Genomic DNA, 27,254 nt, shown 5'->3' on the forward strand with positions numbered 1-27,254 from the left:
AGAATTATCGAACGCATGTCAAGCACATTCGCAGCTGTATTGTGAAAGGTGGCTACACTGAGTCACAGCGCCAGAGATTGCGCCAAAGAGTTTTATTCCGCCGCCTCCACTGGCAGTGCTAGTTGAGAAGTTGTCGTGGTTAGTGGTTGTTGAGAGGATGTCAATAGCAGTACTAGTTGTGAGCATGTCGTGTGCAGTTGTTCTAATGGGCTAGACACCCGATGCTGTTCGATTGGGGATGTTGTAATAACCAGAGTGTATTTTTCGTCAATATATATGAGGTAATAAAAAAAATTTTGTATTTCAAATTTCCTAACTAACAATGTCTCTTGGTCACAGGTTCAGTCAACAATGCATCTGGCTTGTGTTCATGTATTAGAGTGTAATTCTGGTTTCTATGTGCAATCATAGTATTTCTGGTTTTTCAATTACTTCATTGTGAATGGCGTTTTGTCGAAGTGAGGAAGAACTGTGCCAGATGTCTACGTTGAATCACACTTCCACACACAGAACAGTTACACTTGTGCTTTGTTGTTTCGGAGTTTTTTGTTTCGTAGCTTTTATAGTTGCTGGGGACTTAATTAATTCATTGTGTTAACGGAAATTTCCTTTCATTCTTTGTTGTTATTCCATGCAGTCAGATTGCGGAGTAATACTAGTCAGGGCCAACCGGTTACGAGACTGCGTAGCCGGACAGACAGCTACTAAAATTAAAATTATTTGCATTATATTTAATTAAGCCCCCATGCAATTGCGTTCCAATAGTGGAGGAACACGCTATTAAGCACATGGTAATTATGTTTTGGCTCAGCAATAAATATATGCATTTGCCACAACAAAGCATTTCTGGGTTATCATCTGAGGCTGATTTGAAATGTTTTGATGGTGGCCAATGGTGGCTAATTGAATTTAATGGCCGGCCAGAGTGGCCGAGCGGTTCTAGGCGCTTCAGTCTGGAACCGCGCGACCGCTACGGTCGCAGGTTCGAATCCTGCCTCGGGCATGGATGTGGGTGATGTCCTTAGGTTAGTTGGGTTTAAGTAGTTCTACGTTCTAGGGGACTGATGACCCCAGAAGTTAAGTCCCACAGTGCTGAGAGCCATTTGAACCTCTTTTTTCTTTCTTTCTTTTCTTTTTTTTTAATTTAATGATGCAAAATATTTTCTGAGATCGTATAAAACAAATTTGTACAATTCAAAAAATTTACTCTTTCATACCCAGCAGCGAAGAACCTGTCCATAGCTACCAGGGTGTGCGTTTTGTGAGCCAGTCTTTGGTGAGTCTTAGTAGCAGAGAGAACCACCGTTCCCATTTCTGGAGGCTTCATCTTTGCTGAGTTACAGAACTCTATTTAACCCGAAACAACAGCCACACTGCAATACTCACGTCTGGTGGTCACCATTCTTCACTCAGTCTCTTTCCTGGTGTATTCAACTACAAGTGTCCAACAATTGCTCCAGCCACTCGTCAAACACACACACTATTTGTTCATCCAAGACATGAGGTCATCACACATACCAGATGGATCCTCACAGGTTACCTGCGCCCAACAAATGTTCCAGTTCTCTGTAAATGTCGCCCAATATGTTCACATAATCCCTCTGATTACACAATAGGTAGAAATTCTCCACAAAGCTTATGTCCTCATGGACTGCCTTCCACACCTGTTCGTTTTTAGGGTTGAGCTTGTACAGGTCACCACCAGCCTCTAGCAGCTCCAGACCTGGGACACTGCCCACATCCTGGCGCTGAAACATGCTGTGGCTACTGTCATCGAGGCAGGCGTTCGTCAGCAAGACGCATGTGACTCTGCCCTTCACCAGTGACTTGCTAATTTCTCTGAAGGAAGTGCAGTACTTGCTGAGACTGAAGTCAGGCCTGGGAGACAGGGTCAGCCACATGCGGCTGGGGATGGTCTTCCTCCCAGAGGATTTGTGTTTGACCTGGACGAGCAGGGCGTGCGCCTCAGAATGTTCCTCGCGTCGCCACACCAGCACCACATCGTCGAACCTGCCTGCATCGCGATTGTTGGGAGACAACTGGAAGAGAAGCCCACGCCTCAGGCAGCGGAGGAGGACCAGGGCCAGCACACGCTTCTCGTACAATGCTCCAAATTCTGCAGTGAGTGCTCCCTTCTTGTACTCCATAGCAGCAGACCTACAACAAGCAGGATGATGATGATGATGATGATGACAGTGGTGGTGGTGATGTTGGTTTTAGGGTACTCAAGTGCGGGGGTAGCAGCACCGTTTCTGAATATGAATATACTTATTTAGTACGAAAGTAAGTCAAAAAGTATCTACACAACACCTTTCTAATATATTAGAACACCATTATAAAATCTGCAATGGCACAATTTCGCAACATAGACACCCTACCCTGCCTGCCAACATCTTCTGTCTATCGCTGTATCAGTTTTCCAGTACCTTTAGAAACAAGTTTCTCAGTCGAGCAGCATGGGATGTACTCGCCACTCCCTTCCAAAATCTCTTTCCTCACTGGAGGAGAAAGCCTTTTAAATTAGAGGTGCTGTCTGGGCTCCAACAGGGAGGGCAGCTCCGTCAAAAATTTAAAATTAATACCAATAGTTTGGTGTGGGGTTCCTTACAATCTTGCAAGACGAAGACGTAATTATTTTGAATGGACTGCTTGTGCTAAACACATTCACTTTTCAAACTTCGCTCTCCATCAGGACAAACTCCGAGTGGTTCCCAGACAAACGAATCGCACATGAATTAGCATAACCACAAGACTTTTAAAAGAAGTTTTAAAGGACTTTCATATGAGTTAGTATCCAGCGAAAGTCGATTTCTTCCATTTCTCATTTCATCCCAAAATTGGCCCCATAAGGCATCAAACGTTGTTCCCCTGATATCACTGCTGTGGAAGGACGTACTTGCCCCTTATAATCGCAAAGAACAGTGGAAAAATGTCATTTTCAAAACTGAAATATATCAGAGGGCGGATTCGAACCTTCCTATTATAACACAATGCTCAACGATTTGACACCATTAAGTAATGAAAGTGACGTCTTAAAACAACTAAGTCAACAAGATATTATAAGAAGCTTGATGAGAACAACGAAGTAAAACAATCGATTCAGTGGTTTGTTAGAAAACATTCGACTTACTCGTATTTGGTTGTAGTTTGATGTATCGATTAAATCCTTCATTCATCCTTTTGAGTGAAACCAGTCTACGGAGACAACTGAAAGGAAATAATTGATTTAGCTAGCTGCTGTTTTATGGCCATTCATTTCTTTTGAGAGAAACCAGAAACCGAATGAAAACAGGGGGTACATTCTGTTGTAGTTATACATATTGACTAAGTTATTCGTTCTTTCTTTTCAAGTGAAACTATTCTGTAGGCTTTCTGTTGGCCACCCGTTAGATTAACTGTTGTTTACCTGTTCATTCTTTTGAGAGCAGTCAGTCTGTGGTACTTTTATTTGTTGAACCAAAGAACTGGTTTACATCGGGCATATCTGTGGTACGAAAACATCTCGGGGGGGAGGGTGGGGGGGGATGAGTGCGGGGGGGGGGGGGGGGGGTACACCAAAGTTAAAATACGACGTTGCAGTTCCTGTGGCGTTCAAAAGTACGATGCATAGTTCCTTCAGACTTGCATGCATGATCGAAGGAACAGGTGCTGTAGCGACTACAGCCGTTATGAAAACCATCAGCTGTATATGGGAATGATGACAATGAAAATTTATGCCAGACCAGGACTCGAGCCCGAATTTCTCGTTTTATGTGTGTGGTTGCCTTAACTGCTTTAACTATCTGTGTACGACTCACGGTCAGAACCAAATTTCCATATGTTGTCGTTTCTGTCGCAACATATATTCATACACACATTATGTAACTCCCATACAGGGGAGGACATTTTAATTGAAAGTTGCTGCCTGGTATCGGTGGATAAACACACTATTGCGGTGTCTGTGTTGTCAAGAATGGCACATTCCTCCATGGGATATGCATGCATATTCAAGAAGCGATGGTAGAGAAGAGGAATAGAAAGGAATGACGAAGAACGGCAAGATCAAGGCATTTAGCGACAGAGATGTGACATGTGGCGAGAGCTGTAGAACCCCGCCACAAGAAGAAGAAGAAGAAGAAGAAGAAATATTATGAGTGATGGATGAAAACTAGCCAAAAACGATACAAAGAATTTCAAAAATTCAAATCAAAAAGTAGTTGTTCATATATTCTAAGGGCAAATTTACAATGGAGAACCGCTTATCAAACTTTGACGTCAACCGAATATTTGTATGTAACGGCAGAAGTACAAAAAAATAGCTTTTAAGTAAATGAACAAGTGAAACAGTTTAGAACTGTAGCTTTTTTACATCTCTTTGAAATGAGATACATTACTTGTGCCTTAAAATTGTCATAATAATGTAGTAACGAGTACCTGGTGCCCTCGTCGCTATCCAGCCAGTGCTCATGCCACTTCGCTGCTTGCCCACAGCCACTGGAGCCTGCTGGAGACCCCACCTGATCCTCTGGCAGGGGTGTGGTGCACCCATCTGCAACGTCGGTGGCACGACAGGGGCTGCTGCTGCTGTAGCTGCCATTTCCTCTCTTCTCGCGAAAATACCTCAAAACTCCTACTGTTCTGAAGTTGTGAGGGTCAATGAAAATGGGAACCTGAAAAATAACATCTGTCTTTAGAATATAATCGCAACAAAGTGATAATGTAGTAAGGGCAGTAACTGTTTTGTGCTGTCTGCAGTACTAGGCACCTATGCCTGGGGGCAAGGGGGATCGTGACCAGCCCCTAATTCTCGGGTAAAGGAGAAGTATTATAGTGTAGTCAGCTGGTTTTCTTTCGAGGAAACGATTTACATGTCGGTATTACGAGGGTTTTTAACATAGTCGGAACTGGAACTTTTTTACGGCTATTTAAAAGTTACCGTTCACCTTCCAAAATGCGCGTTAAGACAAAAAAAAGTACCACATAGGAACTATCCGAATGGGATGGAAATGGGTAGTTGTGATGTGTATATACATCCAAACAAGTGATTGCAATTTCAGGGAAATTGGGTGATATATTCAAGAGAAAGATCTTCACAAATTGGGTAAGTCAGTAAATCGTTGGTCCACCTCTGACCCTTATGCAAGCAGCTGCTCGTCGTGGCTTTGGTTGACAGAGTTGTTGTATGCCCTCCTGACGGGTACTGTCCCAAGTTCAGTCCAACTGGCGCTTTAGACACTCAAAATCCCGAGTTGGTTCCTTCCAGTAATGCTAATGTTCTCAATTAGGGAGAGATGTGGCGACCTTGTTGGCCATGACAGGGTTTGAAAGGCACGAAGAAAGGCAGTATAAACTCTCGCTGTGTGTGGTTAGTCATTATCTTGCTGAAATGTAAGCCCAGGATAGCTTACTATGGAGGACAACAAACCTGGTCAAAGAACATCGTCGACATATCGACATACCGCTGTGCTTTAAAGGCAGCTCAGTTGACAACCAAAAAGGTCCCGCTATGAAATGAAATGGCATCCCAGATCATCACTCCCGGCTATTGGGTGACAGTCAGGTTGGTATCTCACCACTGTCTGGGGCGTTCAAATGGTTCAAATGGCTCTAAGCGCTATGGGACTTAACATCTGAGGTCATCAGCGGAACTACTTAAACCTAACTAACCTAAGGACATCACACACACCCATGCCCGAGGCAGGATTCGAACTTGCGACCATAGTGGCCACGCGGTTCCAGACTGAAGCACCTAGAACCGCACGGCCACACCGGCCTGCTGTAGAGAGGTCAATGGTAGTTGGTGCAAGAGACGCCGTGAGCTTAGTCCCCTTTTTGTGAGCGTATTATTGATCTCTGTGGGTACTGAAGCATCTGTTGCACGTATGATGGATGACAATGGTGAACACAGGGCTATGAGTACCTCTTGACGATTGCTTGGTCGACACATTCTGTCATCTTTCTAGGTCGACCACTTTCTTCCTGGCATTATATTCGACCATAGTTCACTCATTCCTGAAAACGTCGTCGAATAGTTACATCAGTCCCATTCAAATGTCCAGCAAATTACCTATTACTCCAATTGGCTTCTTTGAACTCAACATCCTCTCTGAAACGCAGACATCTGTGTGTATTGCTCATGTATCTGTCTGTGGGGCATAATCACTGTGCATATGAATATACGGAACGAAATTTGGAAAAACTTTATACCCTGGTATCGACACGACCGTTGTTTACTATCCTTGCCAGCTACGAGGTGAAACTGCTCTGCAACATCACACATCCATCCATCGGCCGCCAAAGTTTATAAATTTGATTTTCTGACGATACCTTCATGATTTACAATTTGTGACCAACTTGCATAACTCTGTATCATTTTCTTTGTCTTAAGAGTGTATTAAAATTACTCCGTACCACCTGGTTATCCCCCCCTCCCCCTAGAAAGTAACCCATGGGCACACTACAGTACTATAACTCAAAAGTAAGTAATAAGTTTGCATAATCTATACACTGAGTGGTTATAGTTAAACTTTCCCTACTTAACACGTTATAGGACAGAAACTAATTAGCGTACAGGTACCAAACTTGGTAGCATTAATCTCCAGAGAATGAAGTTCACGATTTCCATGCATCACAGCGCCACCGTCCAGTTCCAACTATGGCCACCAGGTGTCATGATCAGTCATGGTGGTTCACAGTCTCACACACACCTGACCAGCCGCAGTGCACCTGACATGTCAACATGGCCTTGGACAAAAGGAGCAGGGCATTACTGGTGAAGCTCTGTTATCAAAACAACAGCAGTGCTGCAGCTGCACTTCGGGAATATTGCTGGCTGAAAGGATTATGGAAGGGTCTTCTTTATCCACGTGCTGTGTGGAGCATTATGAAGAAGTTTGAATGAACTGGAGAACCGGGCGTCGCTATGGGAAGAGGCCAACGAGCGCTTGCACTACAGGTTGTTGATGAAAGCGCTGTTGCTATGGCAGACAAGGCAGCTCAAAACTCCCGATTGTCAGGCAGTACACGTGCTGTTTCACGACAGTTGAACATCCCGTGTTCCACTGTGCGGAAGGCGCTTCGAATCATTCTCAAATGGTGTCCATACAAGATCCATATTGTACAGCAGCTTGCACCTCAGGACGCACAACAGCGTGCTGATGTCGAGCTCCACTTTCGCGTAAGGATTGAAGTTGACGAGGGCTCGCCCTGGACCATCTTATGGACAGACGAAGCTAATTTTTCTCTGACGGATGAGCTGAACACACAGAATTGCCGAGGGTGGGAATCTTCACCACAATTCATTGTGCATGAAGTTCCTCTGTATGGTGAACGTGTCAGCACATGGTGTGGCTTCACAGCTACGTTCATCATTGTCCCATTCTTTTTTGAAGAGACTGGCGCTATAGGATGAAAGACGTGCAGTGTGACTGGCCAGCGTTACTGCAATATGCTTCTCCAGCATGTCATACCCGCTCTGCACTAGAGAGACGCCATGAACTCAACAGTTTTCATGCAGCATGTGACCCCACCGCACTTCGCTCGTGAAGTTCACCTGCTTTTCCGAAACACAGTTGGAAACGATCGAATTGTCAGCCTGTCGTTTCCAAAAGCTTGATCGGTACCATCACCTGCTCTCACTCCCTGTGACTTCTGGTTGTGGGTCTTATCTGTAGGACAGGGTTTACCAGGGGACCATTCACACATGTGTTGGACTGAAGTGCAGCATATCAAGAGAGGTAGCCACCATACCCACGGACATGCTTCGTTCTGCCGTGCAAAATGCAATCCTACGCTTTCAGACTCTTCTGGACACTGATCGGCGTCATATTGAACAGCTTTTGTAGCAGTCATGATACTGGTATGTAATGGCATGATGTACCGTAGCAGCGTATTAAAAGCGTTTCAATTGAATTGATTCTGCATTATTTCTCTTCCTTAACATTAATGCCACCAACTTTGGTGTTTGTAGGGTAATTAGTTTTCATGTTATAACGTGTTAGATATGGAAAGTTCAATTGTAACGATCCGGTATATAAAAAAGAGTGTTCGTTTGATTATTTATTTGTAATTAAAAAAAAAACTACAGTTTTATTCCGACCTTCATGATATTTTTCGTACTTTATCTTCAAGACAAGAGGAAGATCATTTTCAACATAAGATTTCTGACTATAAATATATACATGTGTAATCTATAAAGGGGAAAGATGGTTACCAAAAATCTCTAAAAAGTTTTTGGCCGATTTACTTCAAATTTCGTAACGATACTCTTGTGAACATGTGAGCGGACATAGGCTACATATTTTCTCCCCCCCCCCCCCTCTCTCTCTCTCCATATGTATACAAGTTGAGTCAGGAGGTAAGGTACGTGCTTTGACGGGTGATACTACTGGTGATTCTGAATAAAAAACTTCTAATAAATATATGACCTTTTCTTAACCGTCTCTGGGTAAACCAATGTAAACAGCTAGGAGCAGGAGAGGTGCAGGTGACGGAAAATTAAGATATTTTTATGTTATGGTTTGTTTAATTGTGTACATTTCCTCACAGAAGATGTTCAAACAGTCCATCGTCAAATTCAGTGCATGATGCTGCTCTTGTGGACAGGTGTTGCGTCGACGATCGGAGCTCAGTTTCGCATTCCTTTACCTGGGCACGAGCACGCAAAATACGAGCTAGAAGTTCCTCTCTTGTGTCCACTCTGCGCTTGTAGACGTCACTCTTCAGCCACCCCCACAAACAGTAATCCAATGGGGTAAGATCGGGTGACCTCGGTGGCCAAGCAATGACTCCCCGGTGACAGATCCAACGACCAGGATACGTTGTGTTGAGATACTGTGTCACTGGCCGTACGGAATGTGTAGGAGCTCCGTCATGCTGAAAGTACACATGGGCTCGTGTTGCCACAGGAATATCCTCCACGTATTCAGATAACACATTTTGAAGAAACTCAAGATACCGTGTCCCAGTAAGACAGTTATCTAAAACAACTGGACCCATGAGTTGGTCATCAATAATACGGCATCACACGTTGACTGAGAAACGTCGTTGAAATTTCGTTTCCACAGTAGCGTGCAAATTTTAATTTGCCCATAGATGATAGTTGCGCGTGTTGCTGATTCCGTTGCGGGTAAATACTGACGCATCACTGAACTGAATACGTGGAATTAATCGATCGTTGGCAATGATCCATTGACAGAATTGTTGCCGGGCGGCAGCATCATCTTCATGCAGATGTTGTACACTCTGCCGATGAAAGGGATACAGACTGTGCTCGTGTACTGTGCGTATCACTCGTGTCTGTGGAATACCAAGCTGGGCAGCAATTCTTCTAGAGCTAGTAGTAGGGTTGCGTTCCACTAATGAAGAATGTTCTCAGCTACATTAAGAGTTTGTTGTACGGGACGTTCAGAGACAACATTTACGCTGGGAAGCGTACCACGCTCACGCAATCCGTGAAACACCCAGCTAAACCCCCTGCTACCTGGCCCTCTGCGATTCGGAAATCGTTGTTGGTATTCTCACACAGCACCTCTTTAGTTCCCATTGGACAAACCATAGACAAACACCATGTCAGCATACTCTGCATGTGTGAAGCTCCGTGGCATTTTCACCACACAAAACTGTATTCGTTGTTCACGTAACAACACTGTAGTTCCTTGCACTACGACAAGCACTGTCGGATTGAGACTTGAGGTAAACAACTGCACCATGCGCAAGTGAAGTCGTACTGACATAGTAAGGACGCCGCTACACGTTTAGCTTTCCTAGTAGTTTTCATTGGTTTACTCGGAAACGATTACGAAAAGGGCATATGTTTATTAGGAGTTTTTTTGTTCAGAATCATCACTTGTACACCCCTCAAAGCATGCACCTTTTCTCCTGACTCACTCTGCATATACGCACATCCAAAAAAGTTTTGGATCACCTCGGCTCCGAGAGTTCCGGAACCTGTACAGAAAATTGGAATAGAGACCCACATGAACATCACTGCATGCCTGTATTCGTTGTGGCATACCATCCACAAGTTCATCAAAGCACTTTTGGTCCAGATTGTCCCACTCCTCAACGGCGATTCGGCGTAGATCCCTCAGAGTGGTTGGTGGGTCACGTCATCCATAAACAGCCCTTTTCAATCTTTGCCAGGCATGTTCGATAGGGTTCATGTCTGGAGAACATGCCGGTCACTTTACTTGAGCGATGTCGTTATCCTGAAGGAAGTTATTCAAAAGATATGCACGATGGGGGCGCGAATTGTTGCTCATGAAGACGAATGCCTCACCAATATGCTGCCGATATGGTTGCACTATCTGTCGGAGGACGGCATTCACGTATTGTACAGCCGTTACGGCACCTTCCGTGACCACCAGCGGCGTTCGTCGGCCCCACATAATGCCACCCCAAAACAGCAGGAAACCTCCACCTTTCTGCACTCACTGAACAGTGTGTTTAAGGCGTTCTGCCTGACCAGATTCCCTCCAAACACATCTCCGACGGTAGTCTGGTTAAAAGGCATATGCGACAGTCATCAGTGAAGATAACGTGATGCCAATCCTGAGCGGTCCATTCGGCACTACGCAGCACTATGTGGTGTCGTGGTTGCAAAGATGGATCTCGCCATGGATGTCGGGAGTGCAGTTGCGCATCATGCAGCCTATTGCGCAAAGTTTGAGTCGTAACACGATGTCCTGTGGCTGCGCGAATAGCATTATTCAACTTGGTAGCATTGCTGTCAGGGTTCCTCTGAGCTATAATCCGTAGGTAGCGATCATCCACTGCAGTAGTAACGCTTGGGCGCCACGAGCGAGGCATGTCATCAACAGTTCCTGTCTCTGTGTATCTCCTCCATGTCTGAACAACATCGCTTTGGTTCAGTCTGAGATGCCTCGACACTTCCCTTGAGAGCCTTTCCTGGCACAAAGTAACAATACGGACGCGATTGAACTTCGGTATTGACCATATAGGCATGGTTGAACTACCGACAATACGAGCCGTGTACCTGCTTCCTGGTGGAATGACTGGAACTGATCGGCTATCAGACCACCTCCATCTAATAGGCGCTGCTCATGCATGGTTGTTTACATCTCTGGGCTGGTTTAGTGACATCTCCGAATAGTCAACAGGACTGTGTTGTGATACAATATCCATAGTCAACGTCTATCTTCAGGAGTTCTGGGAATGGGGGTGACGCAAAACGTTTTTTGATGTGCCTATTTACTTCAAATTTCTACATGCAGATGAGATACATAATCTGATGATGACTCAACATGGCACAAGGACACTCACTTTGTGTGGTAGTGACAACCGCACATGTATGAAGCCATCTCAAAGGACATTATGGGGCTGATTCCCCATCGAAAATGATCATACTACTTCAGTGCAGCACGACTGCAATATTCGCTCCTGCCAAGTTGTTCGAGTTGCCTGCAGGCAGACAACCCCTCGACACACCTTCTGTTTCACGTGCCTGCCTGTAGGCGCCTGGGAATACTTGACAGGTTGAAACTTGCTGGCAGATTAAAACTGTGTGCCGGACCGAGAATCGAACTCAGGGCTTTGGCTTTCGTTGGCAAGTGCTCTACCATCTGAGATACCCAACCACAACTCACACCCCGTCCTCACAGCTTTACTTCTGCCAGTACTTCATCTCTTACCTTACTGCGAGTTCGAGTCTCTGTCCAGCACACAGTTTAATTCTTCCAGGAATATTCATATCAGCGCACACTCCGCTGCAGAGTGAAAATCTCATTCTGGATACTTCACAGGTTGTTTCAGTACAGTTTCACGTGTAACATTCTCGCTAAGGGTAGGTAGGTGAATGTCACGAATGGTTTTCCTGAACCGAAGACTCTTAGTGGAACCCTTTGCCGCTCTGTTCACACGTGTGTCAATGTTGCACCCCCTCATCACCAAGCTACAGGAGGATGCGAAACAGGAGGTTTAAAAATCATAAGCACCTTCTGCTGCTTCGAGTCACGTTCAGATTCCATCGATTGGTACTGAGCGGTCCCTAGTGGTACCGACCTCTACACGAGAGTAAAATTTCCGATTGCGCTGCATTCTGAATGAATGCAATCACGTTCATTAGAGGTGCATCCCTCAGTGTTCTCAGGGAAGGCATGAAGCGTCGAGGGTTGTCAGTAGTGTCGAAGGCTGTGAAGAACTTCGTCCTGTTGCTCATCGCATTGTGAACTGTAGTTGTCCACAACGAAATGTGTGGATATCAACGCCCCAGGGAAAATGGTTGTTGCTTTTATGCAACCCCCCCCCCCCCCCCCCCCGTAGCCCTCTCGTGTGGATCCTGAGCAGCTGTGTGTGTGAAACGTTTTCCTCGGGGGCATCAGTAAACAAACCACGCGACTTCAACGCTGGCGTCGCGGTTCTGACCTCCACAGCAGAGGCGACAAGAGAAGGGGTGAAATGTGAGTAAGAGGGGTTACGACGACCTTCCCATCGTGTGACACGTCGACGGCGGCGTTGGGAAGAGTTGTAGTGAAATTTGGTGCCAATGTGACACCATTAACCCACCTTACACCTCACATGAAGTTCTGAGCTTTGGCCTTTTTTTCGCACGTGTCGACACGTTGCTGTTTGAAACGCCGCAAGGCAAAGGCTGAAATCGCAGGGCGCCACGCTTTTGTACCGTTACCAAGGAATTTTGTTGGCATCTTTTAGCCAAATTTCAACCCCGCCTCCGTAGCGCAGCGGTAGTGTTACCGCCTACAGCGCAAGGGGGCCCGGGTTCGATTCCCAGCAAGGGGCTGGGTGTTTTATGTCCTTCACCATCATTTTCGTCATCACTGACACGCAAGTAGCCGAAATGGTGTTAACTACAAAGACTTGCAATACGGCGGCCGAACACCGAAGGGGATATCCCGGCCAATAAATGCCATACGCTCATCTCATTTTCAACCCTTTGCATCGCAATTGGGAATAACTGCGGAATAAGGGGATTTCGAAAAAAATAATCCTATAATTCTGTTGCGCAGCGCGCAATATTAGCCAGAGACTGTACCACTTGTAAATAGTTAGGTCAGTAAAAGAGAATTACAGTCCATTCGTCAGTATATTGTACACTATATTAGGCAACCTTCAATATCATCTTAAGACGGTCATTATTACTGTGCAATATGAAATATTGCGCAATATGAGACCTTACCACTTGTAAATAGTTAGGTCAGTAAAAGCTAATTACAGTCCATTCGTCAGTATATTGTACACTATATTAGGCAACCTTCAATATCATCTTAAGACGGTCATTATCATTGTGCAATATGAAATATTGCGCAATATGATCGCCAGTCTATGGGCCTCTTGAGGTACGTTTCACATGTAGCGTAGATGAGCTAAAGAGAGATTCATTGGCTAATTATGTGATTGTCTTAGAGTAATCGTATTAATTCAGTTGAGGACTTGGTGCGTCAAGATTGATTCTTAGATCCACAGTAAAGCAGTAGGTATTTCTAGGCAATCAGCGAGTACTCATGATCATATGTGCTTCTTCGACACTCTGGAGTCATTCATTGTGAGCTAAGAAGGGTTTCACTTACTGGCTAAGATAGTACATCTTTTCAGTGGATGGCTTTAGTCGTATCGAAAAAGTGACTCTTGTCGTATCGGGATACGTGACTGAATGCGAGTTCATTTCATCAGATACTTACACATTTTTTTCGAATGCGCCCTCCTCATCTGACATGGCCCTTCACTGCCCCAAAAATTTTGCCTACTATATTCCTGATGAATATTCTTCAGTCCCAACTTTCACATGCATATGTTGAGTATAAGTGATTTACAGATCCCAGTTTTTGTTTTTCTATATATACATTTGCTCTTTAGGATACCACACAGGGCATAAAATATTTCATGTACGTTTTGAATCCTAATTTTACGTTGTGGGCTTCATTTACGATTCCTCCATCTCAGATATTAAATTTCATTAATTTCTTCAACTGTTTCGGTTTGGACGTTTATAATTCTTACTATCTTTGGTAGTATAAGTGAGCACAGAATAATTTGTTTTGTTGCTGATATTGTTGAAGGTGAAGCTAAGAAACTGAAATTTGGATCTTCGGAAACACTTGAACATTTTAAGTGTCAAATTCCTTAAAAAAACATAAATACAAGGGGAAGTCAGAAAGTAAAGAGATTTTTGAGAAAAAGAAGCCGGCCGCGCTAGCCGAGTGGCCCTAGGCGCGAAGTCCTGAACTGCGCGACTGCTATGGTCGCAGGCTCGAATCCGGCCTAGGGCATTGATGTGTGTGATGTCCTTGGGTTAGTTAGGTTTAAGTAGTTCTCAAGTTCTAGGGGACTAGAAAAAAAAAATATTTATATTGATGACAGAAAATTGAAACACACATTTTTCTACACAACCTCCCTGGACATCAACACACTTTGTCTAACGTTTCACAAGTTTTTTGATTCCGTCGGAAAAAAGCTTTCTGGTTGCGCCAGTAAACAATTTTGCACCGCATCAATGACTTCTACATCGGTTTGCGAATCTTCTTCCCCTGAGCGCTTCCTTCCCTGGTCCAAACATGGAAACCGGTTGGAGCCAGGCCTCGACTGTATGGCGGGTGTTCCAGCAATTCGAATCCCAACTTCTTTACTGCTCCAGCCGTCCGTTTTGAAGAATGTGGCCGAGCGTTTTCTTGCTGCAGGGTAACAACTTTTCGCAGTTTTCCGCGACGTTTGGATCTGATTGTAAGTTTCAGTTTAGTTCGGAACACATCAAAGTAGCTCTCACTGTTCACAGTTTCGCGCCTTGGGGAGAATTGAAAGGCTACAACACCTTCCATGTCCCACAACATTGTTAGCATAATCTTACCAGCTGATGGCTGACGTTTAAATCTCTTAACCTCTGGTAATGATGGGTGTTTCCAAACCATGCTCGCGACCTTACTTCCCAGTTCGTTATGCGGCATCCACGTTTTGTCTACCGTAACGATTTGCTGTAAAAATCAATCTCCCTCGCGATGATAACGAGTCCAATTTTTACGAGGGATGGCCATCCCTTGCGTCTTACGCTACGCTGGAAGTTCGTCGGTACCCATCTTGCACATACTTTCCGAAAGTTTAGCCTGTCATATAAGATGGAATGTGCTGAACCATGGCTGATATGTAAAGTACTGGCGATTTGGTCCACTGTGTTTTCCATCACCACTCCCTCAACGACTTCCAAATTGTCCACAGTTGTTGACGTCGATGACGTGCCCGATCTTTCCTCGCCATTCCTTGTTTCAAGCGCTCTGTTCATTCGTAGATCTTGTTACGCTATAAATAGCTGTCACCGCAGTGCACTTGCATTCGACGAATAATTTTCACAGGCTTAACATCTTCTGCGAACAAAGACCGAAAGACTGCCCTTATTTCCTCCTTGGTGCAGATCGACAATGGAGCTGCCATGTTCCACGGTCTGCTAAAATACACAACTAGCGCGAGAATAAGACTGACACGTTGTGTAGAACTGTTCCAGACGACATACTTCAGCCCTGGTTACTAGCAGTGTTACCAAACCCTTCGGTGGCAAACTGCAAAATTCCCTTTACTTTTTGACTTCTCCTCCTTGTTGCCGAAAGATTTACAGTGAAGCGCCAAAGAAACTGGTGTTGGCATGCGTAATCAAATACGGAGATTTGTAAACAGGCAGTCGGCAACCCCTATATAAGACAACTAGTGTCTGGCGCAGTTGTTAGATCGGTTACTGCCGCTAAAATGGCAAGATATCAAGATTTAAGTGAGTTTGAACGTGGTGTTATAGTCAGCGCACGAGGGATGAGACACAACATCTCCGAGGTGGCGATGAAGTGGGGATCTTCCCGTACGACCATTTCACGAATGGACCTTTAAATCAGGAATCCGGGAAAACACCAAATCTCCGACATCGCTCGGTCGGAAAAAGATCCTGCAAGAACGGGACCAACGACGACAGAGGAGAATCGTTCAATGTGACAGAAGTGCAGCCCTTCCGCAAATTGCTGCAGATTTCAATCCTGGGCCATCAACAAGTGTCAGTGTGCGAACCACTCAACGAAACATCATCGATATGGACTTTCGGAGCCGAAGGCCCACCCGCGTACTCTTGATGACTGCACGACACAAAGCTTTACGCCTTGCCTGGGCCCCTCGACACCAACATTGGACTGTTGATGACTGGAAACATATTGCCTGGTCGGACAAGTCTCGTTTCAAATTGTATCAAGCGGATGGACGTGTACGGATATGGAGACAACCTCATGAATCCATGGACCCTGGATGTCAGCAGGAGACTGTACAAGCTGGTGGAGGCTCTGTATTGGTGTGAGGTGTGTGCAGTTGTATTGATATGGGAGCCCTGATACGTCTAGATACGCCTCTAACATATGACATGTACGTAAGCACCCTGTTTCATCACCAGCATCCACTCGTCCATTGTGCGTTCCGACGGACTTGGGCAATTCCAGCAGGACAATGCGACACCCCACACCTCCAGAATTGCTACACAATGGCTTTAGAAACACTCTTCTGAGTTTAAACACTTCCGCTGCCCGCCAGACTCCCCAGACATGCACATTATTGACCATTTCTGGGGTGCCTTGCAACGTGTTGTACTTTTACGGCCTTACGAACAGCCCTGCAGGATTCATGGTGTCACTTACCTCCGGGACTATTTCAGACATTAGTCATGTCCATGGCACGTCGTGTTGTGGCACTTCTGTGCGCCCGCTGGGGCCGTATATGATATTACGCAGGTGCACCAGTTTCTTCAGCGTATTTTCGAAAGGAAATCTTACAGTTTTACTCAAACCAAATACTTAAATTTGCAATAGGCGTGAACCACTGAACAATCGAATTACAGTATCATAGTGCAATAACGCAACCAGAACACCTCTATCAACGAGTAACCAAATATTTTCAGTCAGAAAAATTTCACAGGCCTTAATGTGACACCTCCCTCATAGATAAAGCATCAGTTGTTATAAAAAAAATCATCATACTTACCCATACGTGTCCTTGCTCCCAGGCCTTTTCGGCGATGAGATTGAGACACTGTCTTGGGATATCTTCATACATCTGGTTTACAGCAAACTGAAACGTGAGACTATGTTAGTAGGGATTCTATTTTTAATGATCTTACTTGTGATAAAACAAAACAATAATCACTAAGAAGTTATTGAGTTTTTCGATATGGCTACATTTTGTGCCACAATGAAAATACTCTTTCGTCCCAATCTTGTCACAAAGCACTCTTGAACTATTAGTGTCGGCCGCGTTTGTACGGTAAACATCGTAGAGTTCTGGATAGTAAAGTGACCAGTGCGATTTTTTACATTAACTACAGCAGCGCAGATACATTGAAAATGATGCAACATATTCACATGTTAACCCTGTCAAAGTGTGTGTACTGTTCCATAGTTCTGTATTTTAATCACCTCACTCAAATTCCACATTTGCACTTCGATAGTGAATAAAGGAAGCACCTACAGAAACACATCACCTTCTGTTTTGGGAAACATGAGTCTATAAGCAAGTGGTAACATACAATGTTTCGAGCAAATGCTGGGCTTTTTGCCAAGTAATAACTCGTTTATGACTCTTGTGAATCTGATAGATATAATAGTTATCCATTACACTGTAATGTGTATTGTGTATTGAACCAGGGACCTACAAACGACGGAGAGGCTTCGTCTCGCCGTAGCTCTCAGTGGTTTACAACCCCACAACAGGCCACAGCAGTCCACATACCCCACCGCCGCCCCACACCGAACCCAGGGTTATTGTGCGGTTCGACCCACAGTGGATCCCTCATGGAAACGTCTCATACCAGACGAGTGTAGCCCAGATGTTTGCGTGGTACAGTAATCATGGTGTACGCGTACGTGGAGACAGTGTTTGCGCAGCAATCACCGACGTAGTGTAACTGAGGCGGAATAAGGGGAACCAGCCCGCATTCGCAGAGGCAGATGGAAAACTGCCTAAAAACCATGCACAGACTGGCCGGCACACCGGACCTCGACACTAATCCGCCGGTCGGATTTGTGCCAGGGACCGGCACGCCTTCCCGCGCGGGAAGAAGCGCGTTAGACTGCGTGGCTAGCCAGGCAGGCCAGCTACATGTTCTTCTGTAGTCTTTACGACCATTAAGAGAAATTTGTGGCACAACTTGACTAGAAGAAGGGATCGGTTGGTAGGGCATATACTGAGGCATCAAGGGATCACCAATTTAGTACTGGAGGGCAGCGTGGATGGTAAAAATCGTAGAGGGAGACCAAAAGATCAATACATTAAACTGATTCAGAAGGATGTAGGTTGCAGTAGGTACTTGGAGATGAAGAACCTTGCACAGGATAGAGTAGCATGGAGAGCTGCATCAAACCAGTCTCTGGACTGAAGACCACAACAACAACAACCTCCACGCATCGATTGCACATATACACAGAGTTTGAAAGTTAAATGACATTGATAGGTCGCAGAACTGATTCGTCTTAGAATTTTAGAGGTACTTTTATTCGACTGCAGCCGTTCGTCACGGGGTACTTCTCTTATTGTAAAGAAAAGGCGGTAACGTGGAAAAGCGAAATACGTTTGTAGAAAATGAAAAACGACGTTAAATGTTTTTTTACTGATGAACGTACAATTTTCTCTCATCGAACGGCCATTATATTCCGAATATGCCTCGAATGTCACCAACAATACTGAAATGAAACTGCATACAAAAACCTAAAACTGCAAGGTATATTGTCCCCAGTGCTATATTACGAAAAGACTTAAAAAATGGTATTTATAAAGAAGAGACATTTAAAACTTGAATGATACAGATTTTTTATAATGTACCCGTAAAATAATAATTTCTCTGTGTAAGTTTCGAGTGCAAAGAAATATAACAAAATGATCTAAAGGGACAACTAGATACTCTCTTTTGTTAATTTTTTAGTCGTTTTCACTTCTTCTCTTGTCTCGGTTGCGTGTAGACGGACATCTTGCGAGTGCTGGCAAATGTAAGCATATTTGTATGAATTAAGCAGATAATATATTGATTTAATATTATTGTTCACTTTTAATTTGTAAGAGGTCATCCCGATTTCATGTCCGCCTTCCTTGAATTAACCTGCATTCAAGTAATTTACAGTTCAACAATCGCAGCGGCCGATGCAGCCAACGACGCCATTACGTGGCGATATTAACTTATAAAAAATTAGCGGAAGCGAAAAACTCGCCCGCCATTAACATAATATTCATTTTTCTCCACAGCCGCACGAAGTTGCAGAAATACGTAGCTTTAAGGTTCTTATTTTCAGTACCACAGCCGAGAGCCAGAGCCAGGACTCCAATGCAATGGTTAACGGAGGTAAGAAAAAATACTCCGCGCGTGTGTTGGCCGCAATTGTAATTAATAACTAAACGTTTTTTGATTTAAAGTGAACTGACTAGCCGAGGAAATTTATATGAAAAGTTTATCCCATTGTTCGACTTACATGCTCCTGTTTTAAATTCAGTGAGTCTAACGTTCATTAACGTAGCAAATAATTTATACTGAAGATTAATATTGTTAAAAAGGAGAACTTCACAAAAGCATTTAATCGTAAATCAAAATTGAATGAAATATCATTTTTATTAAGGCCCACCACGTAAGTCGGCAACAATCAAAATAAAAATAAAAATAATAATAATAATATATTAAATTACGACGGCCGACGGACGTGAGAAGGGCCCATACTATATTTCACTAGTCAAGGTAAGAACTGAAGTAAATTGCCACATTATTATGTAAATTAAAAAGGGAGTTAGACTATGAGCTACACAGGAATGGCATACCATATCTGATAGTTAATGACATGTACACATGTTGCCGTTCTTAGGAGTCGTCAGTCGCGTTTTCTCTGGCATTCCGCTAGGTTTTTGCAGTTTCTTTTTTTCCAATGTTTAGCTGGAGTCAGCACAGACAAATGCTGCTCATCACTTTTTTAAGCGACGCCAAACGTCAATGGAAAGTGTAAGTTTATTTGCCATTACAAATAAAATTTTATGTGCCCAATCGGCAGAGCGGTCGCAAATTAGTCTAGTGCGATATTCTTTTTATCGATGTGTATTAACGGGGGCAGTAAAACACGAAGAATAGCCAGTCCCCCAGCACCGCTCTGGCCCACTGCGTCTGCTCCCACGTGCAGCAGCACTTCGTAGTAGCTGCTGGAGTACTGGTTAATCTTCGTGTTTATAACTGTTGCTGTTACGAGAGTCACTCCAAAAGAAATGTACACTATTTTTGTAAAAATGCAGTTTTCATTCTGCACATCTGAAAGTTTCACAGTGTGTAGATACATCCTTCCCGCTTGTTTTCAAACTTAGTTCAACCTGCTCCCGTGAGTGGCGCCGTCACGGCATGCCTTCAAGATGGCTGCTACACTTGATGTTCGTCAGAAGCAACGTGCTGTCATAGAATTCCTGTGCAGTCAAAACGAGACAGTGGGAAACATCCACAAGAGGTCGAAAAAGGTGTACGGAGATGCTTCTGTCGATCGCAGTACAGTTGGTCGGCGGGCAAGCAGGTTACGTGATGAAAGCGGGCACGGCAATATTGAGGATTGTCCTCGCAGTGGCAGGCCTCGTACTGCACACACTCCAGACAATGTGCAGAGAGTTAACGAATTGGTGACGGCTGACAGATGCATCACAGTCAACGAATTGTCACGCTACATTGGGATAGGGGAAGGAAATATTTGCAGAATACTGAAAGTGTTGGCGTTAATAAAAATATTTGTGCCAGGTGGGTTCCCAGGATCTTGATAGTGGCTCGCAAAGAAACAAGAAAAACGGTACGCAGCGAACTTTTGGAACAGTACGAGAATGGTGGAGATGAATTTCTTGGAAGAATTGCGACAGGTGATGAAACATGGCTCCATTATTTTTCACCAGAGATGATGAGGCAATCAATGGAGTGGCATCATGCAAATTCGCCCAAGAAAAAAAAAATTCAAAACCACACCTTCTGCTGGAAAAGTTACGGCTACAGTGTTTCTCGATTCCGAAGGACTCTTGCTTGTGGATATCGTGCCAAGTGGAACCACCAAAAATTCTGATGCATGTGTGACGACACTGAAGAAACTTCAAGCTCGACTGAGTCGTGTTCGACCACATCGGCAAAAGCATGATGTTTTGCTGTTGCACGACAATGCACGGCCACATGTCAGTCAAAAAACCATGGAAGTGATCACAAAACTCGGATGGACAACACTGAAACACCCGCCTTACGGTCCTGACCTGGTTCCATGTGACTATCATCTCTTTGGGAAACTGAAAGTCTCTCTTCGTGGAACAAGATTTGAAGATGATGACTCCCTTGTGCACACTGCCAAACAGTGGCTCCAACAGGTTGGTCCAGAATTTTACCGTCCGCGTATACAAACGCTGGTTCCAAGATGGCGTAAGGCCGTTGAGAGGGATGGAAATTATGTGTAGAAATGAAAATATTGTTCCTAAAGGATGTATCTACACACTGTAAAACTTTCAAACATGTAGAGTAATAGATGGATTTAAAAAAAATAGTGTGCATTTCTTTTGGAGTGACCATCGTAATATGCACGAATAAAACACTAGACTACTCTAGGGCACGTAAAATTCCATTTTAAAATCATTCCGTTTGTAACAGGAAACAAATCTAGGCCCCCCGTCGACGCTGGCCATCGCGTGAGACACTTGATGAGCAGCATTTGTCTGGGCTCACTCCGGCTATACCTTGCAAAAAACTAAACTTCAGATTCCTGTCGCAACAAGAGAGAAATAGCGCTTGATGAAACGTGGGAGACACATCCAATATGCGGGGTGTAAACGGTATAGGCTGCCAAAAACTCATGGCAGTAGATCACAGTAATTAATTTAAAAGTCTAGTAACATGATTGTCCCTTTCCTGCGGTTGTCCCAGGTCACTGTTTTTGGACATGTTGACATTGGACAGCACACCCGGATTTGATGTGACTTGTGGAAACATTACGCACAGAGGCCCGCATGCTTAGCTGTGTGGTAACGTGCCTGCCTCCCATGCAGCGGGCCCGGGTTCGATTCCCGAGATTGGTTGGTGATTTTTCTCCACTCCTCACCATCGTTTCATCCTCATCGCCGGCACACAAGTTTCCCACCGTCTCGTCGACTGAAATAAGACTTGCACTTCGCGGCTGAACTTCCCCGGTTGGGGCCTCCCGGCCAACAATGCCTTACGATCATTTCGTTTTTTCTTTATGCACAACAGACTGGGAGAATTCATTAAACAGGATGAAACCTTTACGAGATTGCCTGCTGCACCTCCTCCTCCAACACAGCCGCATCGGTTCGTGCGAAAGAACTTGCTCACCTTCTACCAGTAATTTATCGTAGATCACTTGAGCCATGAAAGGTTCGTAACGACTGGAAAAAAACTCAGGTCATTCCCGTTTTTAAGAAAGGCCGTAAGACAGATCCACATGATTATAGACCTATATCGCTGACGTCAATCTGTTGTAAAATTAGGGAGCCGGCCGAAGTGGCCGTGCGGTTAAAGGCGCTGCAGTCTGGAACCGCAAGACCGCTACGGTCGCAGGTTCGAATCCTGTCTCGGGCATGGATGTTTGTGATGTCCTTAGGTTAGTTAGGTTTAACTAGTTCTAAGTTCTAGGGGACTAATGACCACAGCAGTTGAGTCCCATAGTGCTCAGAGCCATTTGAACCATTTTTGTAAAATTAGGGAATTATGATGTTTTTTGCAAAATGAACATCTCCTCTATAAAAATGAAAATGGATTCCGCAAACAGAGACCCAGCGAAACTAAGCTGGCTCTGTTCCTCCATGAGATCCACAGCGCAGTCGACAACGGCGCTTAGGTTGAGGCCGTGTTCCTTGATTTCAGTAAGGCATTTGACACCGTACCGCATGGCAGTTTAATGAAAAGAATACGAGCTTACGGAGTATCGGAGCAGACCTGCGACTGGATTCAAGACTTTCTTGCAGATATAACTCAACACGTCGCTCTTAACGGAACTAAATCTACAGATTTAAAGGTAATATCCGGAGTACCACAGGGAAGTGTCATAGGACCGTTGCTGTTTACAATCTATATAAATGATCTAGTAGAAAGCGTCGGCTGCTCTTTAAGGCTATTCGTGGATGATGCAGTTGTCTATACCAAAGTAGCAACGCCAGAAGATACTAGGAATTTGCAGAACGACCTGCAAAGAATTGATGAATGGTGCAGGCTCTGGCAGTTGACCCTGAACGTAAATAAATGTAACATATTCCGCATACATAGGAAAAGAAATCCACGATTGTACAGCTACATTATTGATGATGAACAGCGGGGGACAGCGTTTGCCGTAAAATATGTAGGAGTAACTATCCAGAGCGACATTAAGTGGAACGAACATATAAAACATAGTGGGAAAAGCAGACACCAGACTCAAATTCATAGGAAGAATCTTAAGGAAATGTAACTCATCCGCGAAAGAATTGGCTTATAAGGCGCTTTTTCGCCCGAGTCTTGAGTATCGTTCATCTGTCTGGGACCCCTATCATGGAGGACTGATAGATGAGATACAGAAGATCCAACGAAGAACGCCGCGTTTCGTCACGGGATCGTTTAGCTGGCGAGAGAGCGTTACGGAGATGCTAAGCAAACTCCACTGGCAGACGTTACAAGAGAGGCGTTGTGCATCACGGAGAGATTTACTATTGAAATTTCGGGACAACACTTTGCAGGAGGAGTCGGACAACATAGTACTTCCCCTTACATACATCTCGCGTATTGACCACGAGGAGATAATTCGAGGAATTAGAGCTAATACAGAGGCTTACCGACAATCATTCTTCCTTCCCCTGCACTATTAGCGAGTGGTACAGTGTTGGAGGCATCAGATAGTGGTACCGAAAGCACCCTCTGCCACACACCATTAAGTGGCTCGCGGAGTATGATATAGGTGCAGATTTTCCGCTGCGGATATTGAAATCGCGAGCGTGAGTCGCAAACACGTAGGCAACGGTGGCCAGCGTGGTTGAGTCACTGCAATGCTCCAATCCCGGGCAGTCGTCATGTTATCTGCGTTGACGTTATTTCAGCTCTGTTAATCGGGGAAACCACATTAGTAGGTTAAAAATATACGATTTTTTTAAATTGCATAAATCGTTAGGTTAACTATCCAAGAATATCTGTCAAAATTTCAAAGCGAAATTCGCATTCGTTTAGATTTTATGTGCATAGAACCGAGTGCACATCGGGTACAGAAGGAAATTCTTACAATATATTAAGATTTAGCAAGGGATGAATTACTGGAGAGATGTTTAGGTGGCCACACACAAACTGCGAATGAAAGTTTTAATTCCACCTCCTAAACACTTGAACTCCGGACTGAAAGTCGTTGAATTGGCATCGCATGTAGCAGCGGGCTTATTCAGTGAAGGAAATTCATCCCTTCTGATGGTGATGAACGAGGCAGAAATTGTAGTAGGCACACAAAGCTTCAGTTATGCCGAACAAATGGGTAACCAGCGCGTGAGCCGACAGAAGCGACGTAGTTAGCTGGAATCGAAGGAAGGTCGGAAAGCTCGAAAGCACTGCTGCAAGTGCAAAACGAAGCCTATGACGAAGACGAAGGATTGGTATATGATGCTGGACTCGCAGATTAATCGATAAACATTTTACGCTATTGTTAACTTCTTTGAATTTCTAGTTTCCGCGAATTTATTTTTCAAACGCGCTTATCTCGAAATGACTTTTTTCACATTTGAGTGCAGTCTAACTCAAAAAGTATAGAACGTATCATCATGAAAATAGATACTATGATTCTTTACAAAATTACGAATTATATGAACTAAATCTGAGATGATATCATGATTTTAAGGGTACTTTTATTTGTATAATTAGAAAAAATATAGAGGAATCGAAGTAAATTGTTCCAACGCCTGCAAAATGCTTAATTTGCATTATTTTCACCTGCATTGAGGTTCATATTCTTAGAAAATAAGTAATTAATGTAAACTCAAAACCTTTTTGATTTCAGATGAAAATCGGAATGACTATACTGCACGCAATTGAAGAACTATACTCACAGCCTTCAGCGGACGTCACAACATAACTTTGTTATTTTTGGCTGAAATTATTGAAAAAATTCGCAAAACCTGTTCGAAATATGAATGAAATGATGTCAAAATTTGATTAAATTCGAATTAATTCTTACCACCCAAAAAAATCCCAAAAAATCTGTGTCGAACAGCCGGCCTAATGTGGTTAGGGTGGAAGGGAGATTTACTGTCACTGAACCATGCAACATTTATTTAATTTATGGCGAGTTAAAAGGTGTTGCGACGGCAGCTATACGAGATTGTCGAGAACGCTTCCCACGACGAAGAGTTCCCGCACGATCGATATTTGTTGGTATGCACCAAAGGTTTATATCATCATGAATCTCTACTTTTAGTCGATTATTTTGGTTGGTTGGTTGATTTGGGAGAGAGAAGCAAACGGTGCTATAGGATTAGGAAAGGGGAAGGAAATCGGCTGTGGCCTTTCAAGGAAACCATCCCGCCATTTGCCTGAAGCGATTTAGGTAAATCACTGAAAACCTAAATGAGGATGACTGGATGCGGGTCTGAACCGTCGTCCTCCTGAATGCGAGTCCAGTATGCTAACAACTGCGCCACTTCGCTCGGTCGATTATTTTGCAATTCACTCGTAACACAGTACACCTGTTATCAAACTGCCCGTTAGCTTCTGTGTCTGGTTCTGCGGCCGATGTTTGTTTGATGATTTTTCTGACGTTTCGCCAGCTCAAATGGCTGGCATTGTCAGAGCTTCATCCTCCATTTCTGGTGGCGGACGGAAGCCAACAGTTTGTCAACAAGAGGTCACGAAAACCTTAACAATTTTGTACAGTAGTTATCTTTACTTTTTCATATTTAAGTCTGTACGTGAAACCTATTGTCTGCTCTGATATGCTTCCGTTTTATTATCAAATAAATAATCACAGAATACAACTTACACTACCTACTTAATCTGTATAGATTGAGAGATGCTGCTCTTTACTACCCCACGTATAAGGCAGAGGCCCACAACGCGAAGAACGTACGTTGGAGGCTGAGGAACAAATTCTCGACTGCATCCACGAAGATCCTACTCAGGGTATTAGAAGCATCGCCCGCCAAGTAAGTGTATCGCACACTGTCGTTTGTCGCAGTTTGAAAGAGGAGCGTCTGCGCCTTACCACATTTAACGCGTACAAGCGTTGGAAGAGGAAGATTTCCCTCCGCAACGACAATTCGCAGTGTGGTTTTTGTTACAAAGCGCGCAGCATGATTTTGTAAACAAAATACCCGTTAAAGATGAATTGTGTTTCTCACGCGACGGAATAACTAATTTCCTTAACATGCAGACGTGGAGTGTACACAATCCACACCAAGTAGTAGCAACACTTTTCCGTAAATGTATGAGCGGATAAAGTCGATGCTTAGGTTATTCCGTCTTATGTTTTATCTGCACGATAGACTGGTAACCATTACCGAACCTTTCAAGAGGAAACCTAGCTACCAACTTTATTAGAAAACATTCCGTTAACTGTACGTCAATGGCACGCGGGGTGACCGCGCGGTCTCAGGCGCCTTGTCACGGTTCGCCCGGCTACCCCCGTCGGACATTCGAGTCCTCCCTCGAGCACAGGTGTGTGTGTTGTCCTTAGCGTAAGTTAGTTTAATTAGTGTGTAAGCCTAAAGACCGATGACCTCAGCAGTTTGGTTCCACAGAACCTTACCACAAATTTCCAAAAAGTTTCCGTACGTTATAACATGTGGGTCCTCAACGATGGTGCTGCATCCCACGTTAGTCACAGAGTACGAAGATTTTTGAATAGACGATTTCCAGGACGATGGATAGGACGTTTTCATCCACATTGATAAACAGCACGCAGTCCTGATTTAAACCCACTGGATTTTTACTTTTGGGGCCATATGAAGGAACTTACTCATGCTCAGAAGGTAAATAATGTGGACGAACTTACGCAGAGGACTTTCACGGTTGCCAGTACCATAAAGGCAAATGTGCATGTGTGTGAACGAGTGCGACGAACTGGGTGCGCCGTAATGAAGCATTTGTCGAACCGAATTGGGGGGGGGGGGGGGGGCGGGGGCTGATGACCTTGCTGTTTAACGCCCTTATCATCATCCCGAATGGTGGGCATTTTAAACACTTATTTTAATATTTGTGTACAGGAGCAAAGTAATCTCGGTTTCGTTGTCATTGTGGTACTGTTGTAGAAAAGGAAAATAATCTGATTTTAATTTTCGTTATGGTA

At 44.2% G+C, this 27,254-nt stretch overlaps 1 protein-coding gene across 1 annotated transcript in view; it reads right to left on the reverse strand.

Annotated features, from left to right (window-relative positions):
• Positions 1-445: 445 nt before the first annotated feature.
• The window catches only part of LOC126210076 (uncharacterized), a 100,067-nt gene continuing 73,258 nt past the window's right edge, over positions 446-27,254 (reverse strand). Inside the window, exons 5-7 of the mRNA XM_049939203.1 lie at positions 16,954-17,040; positions 4,414-4,649; positions 446-2,157 (exon numbers count right to left, since the gene is read on the reverse strand). Coding sequence (XP_049795160.1) covers positions 1,530-2,157; positions 4,414-4,649; positions 16,954-17,040 — 951 coding nt within the window. The 3' untranslated portion in view covers positions 446-1,529. The remainder of the gene's footprint in view (positions 2,158-4,413; positions 4,650-16,953; positions 17,041-27,254) is intronic.

This window comes from Schistocerca nitens, chromosome 10, assembly GCF_023898315.1.
Source record: "Schistocerca nitens isolate TAMUIC-IGC-003100 chromosome 10, iqSchNite1.1, whole genome shotgun sequence".
NCBI classification, from domain to species: Eukaryota; Metazoa; Arthropoda; class Insecta; order Orthoptera; family Acrididae; genus Schistocerca; species Schistocerca nitens.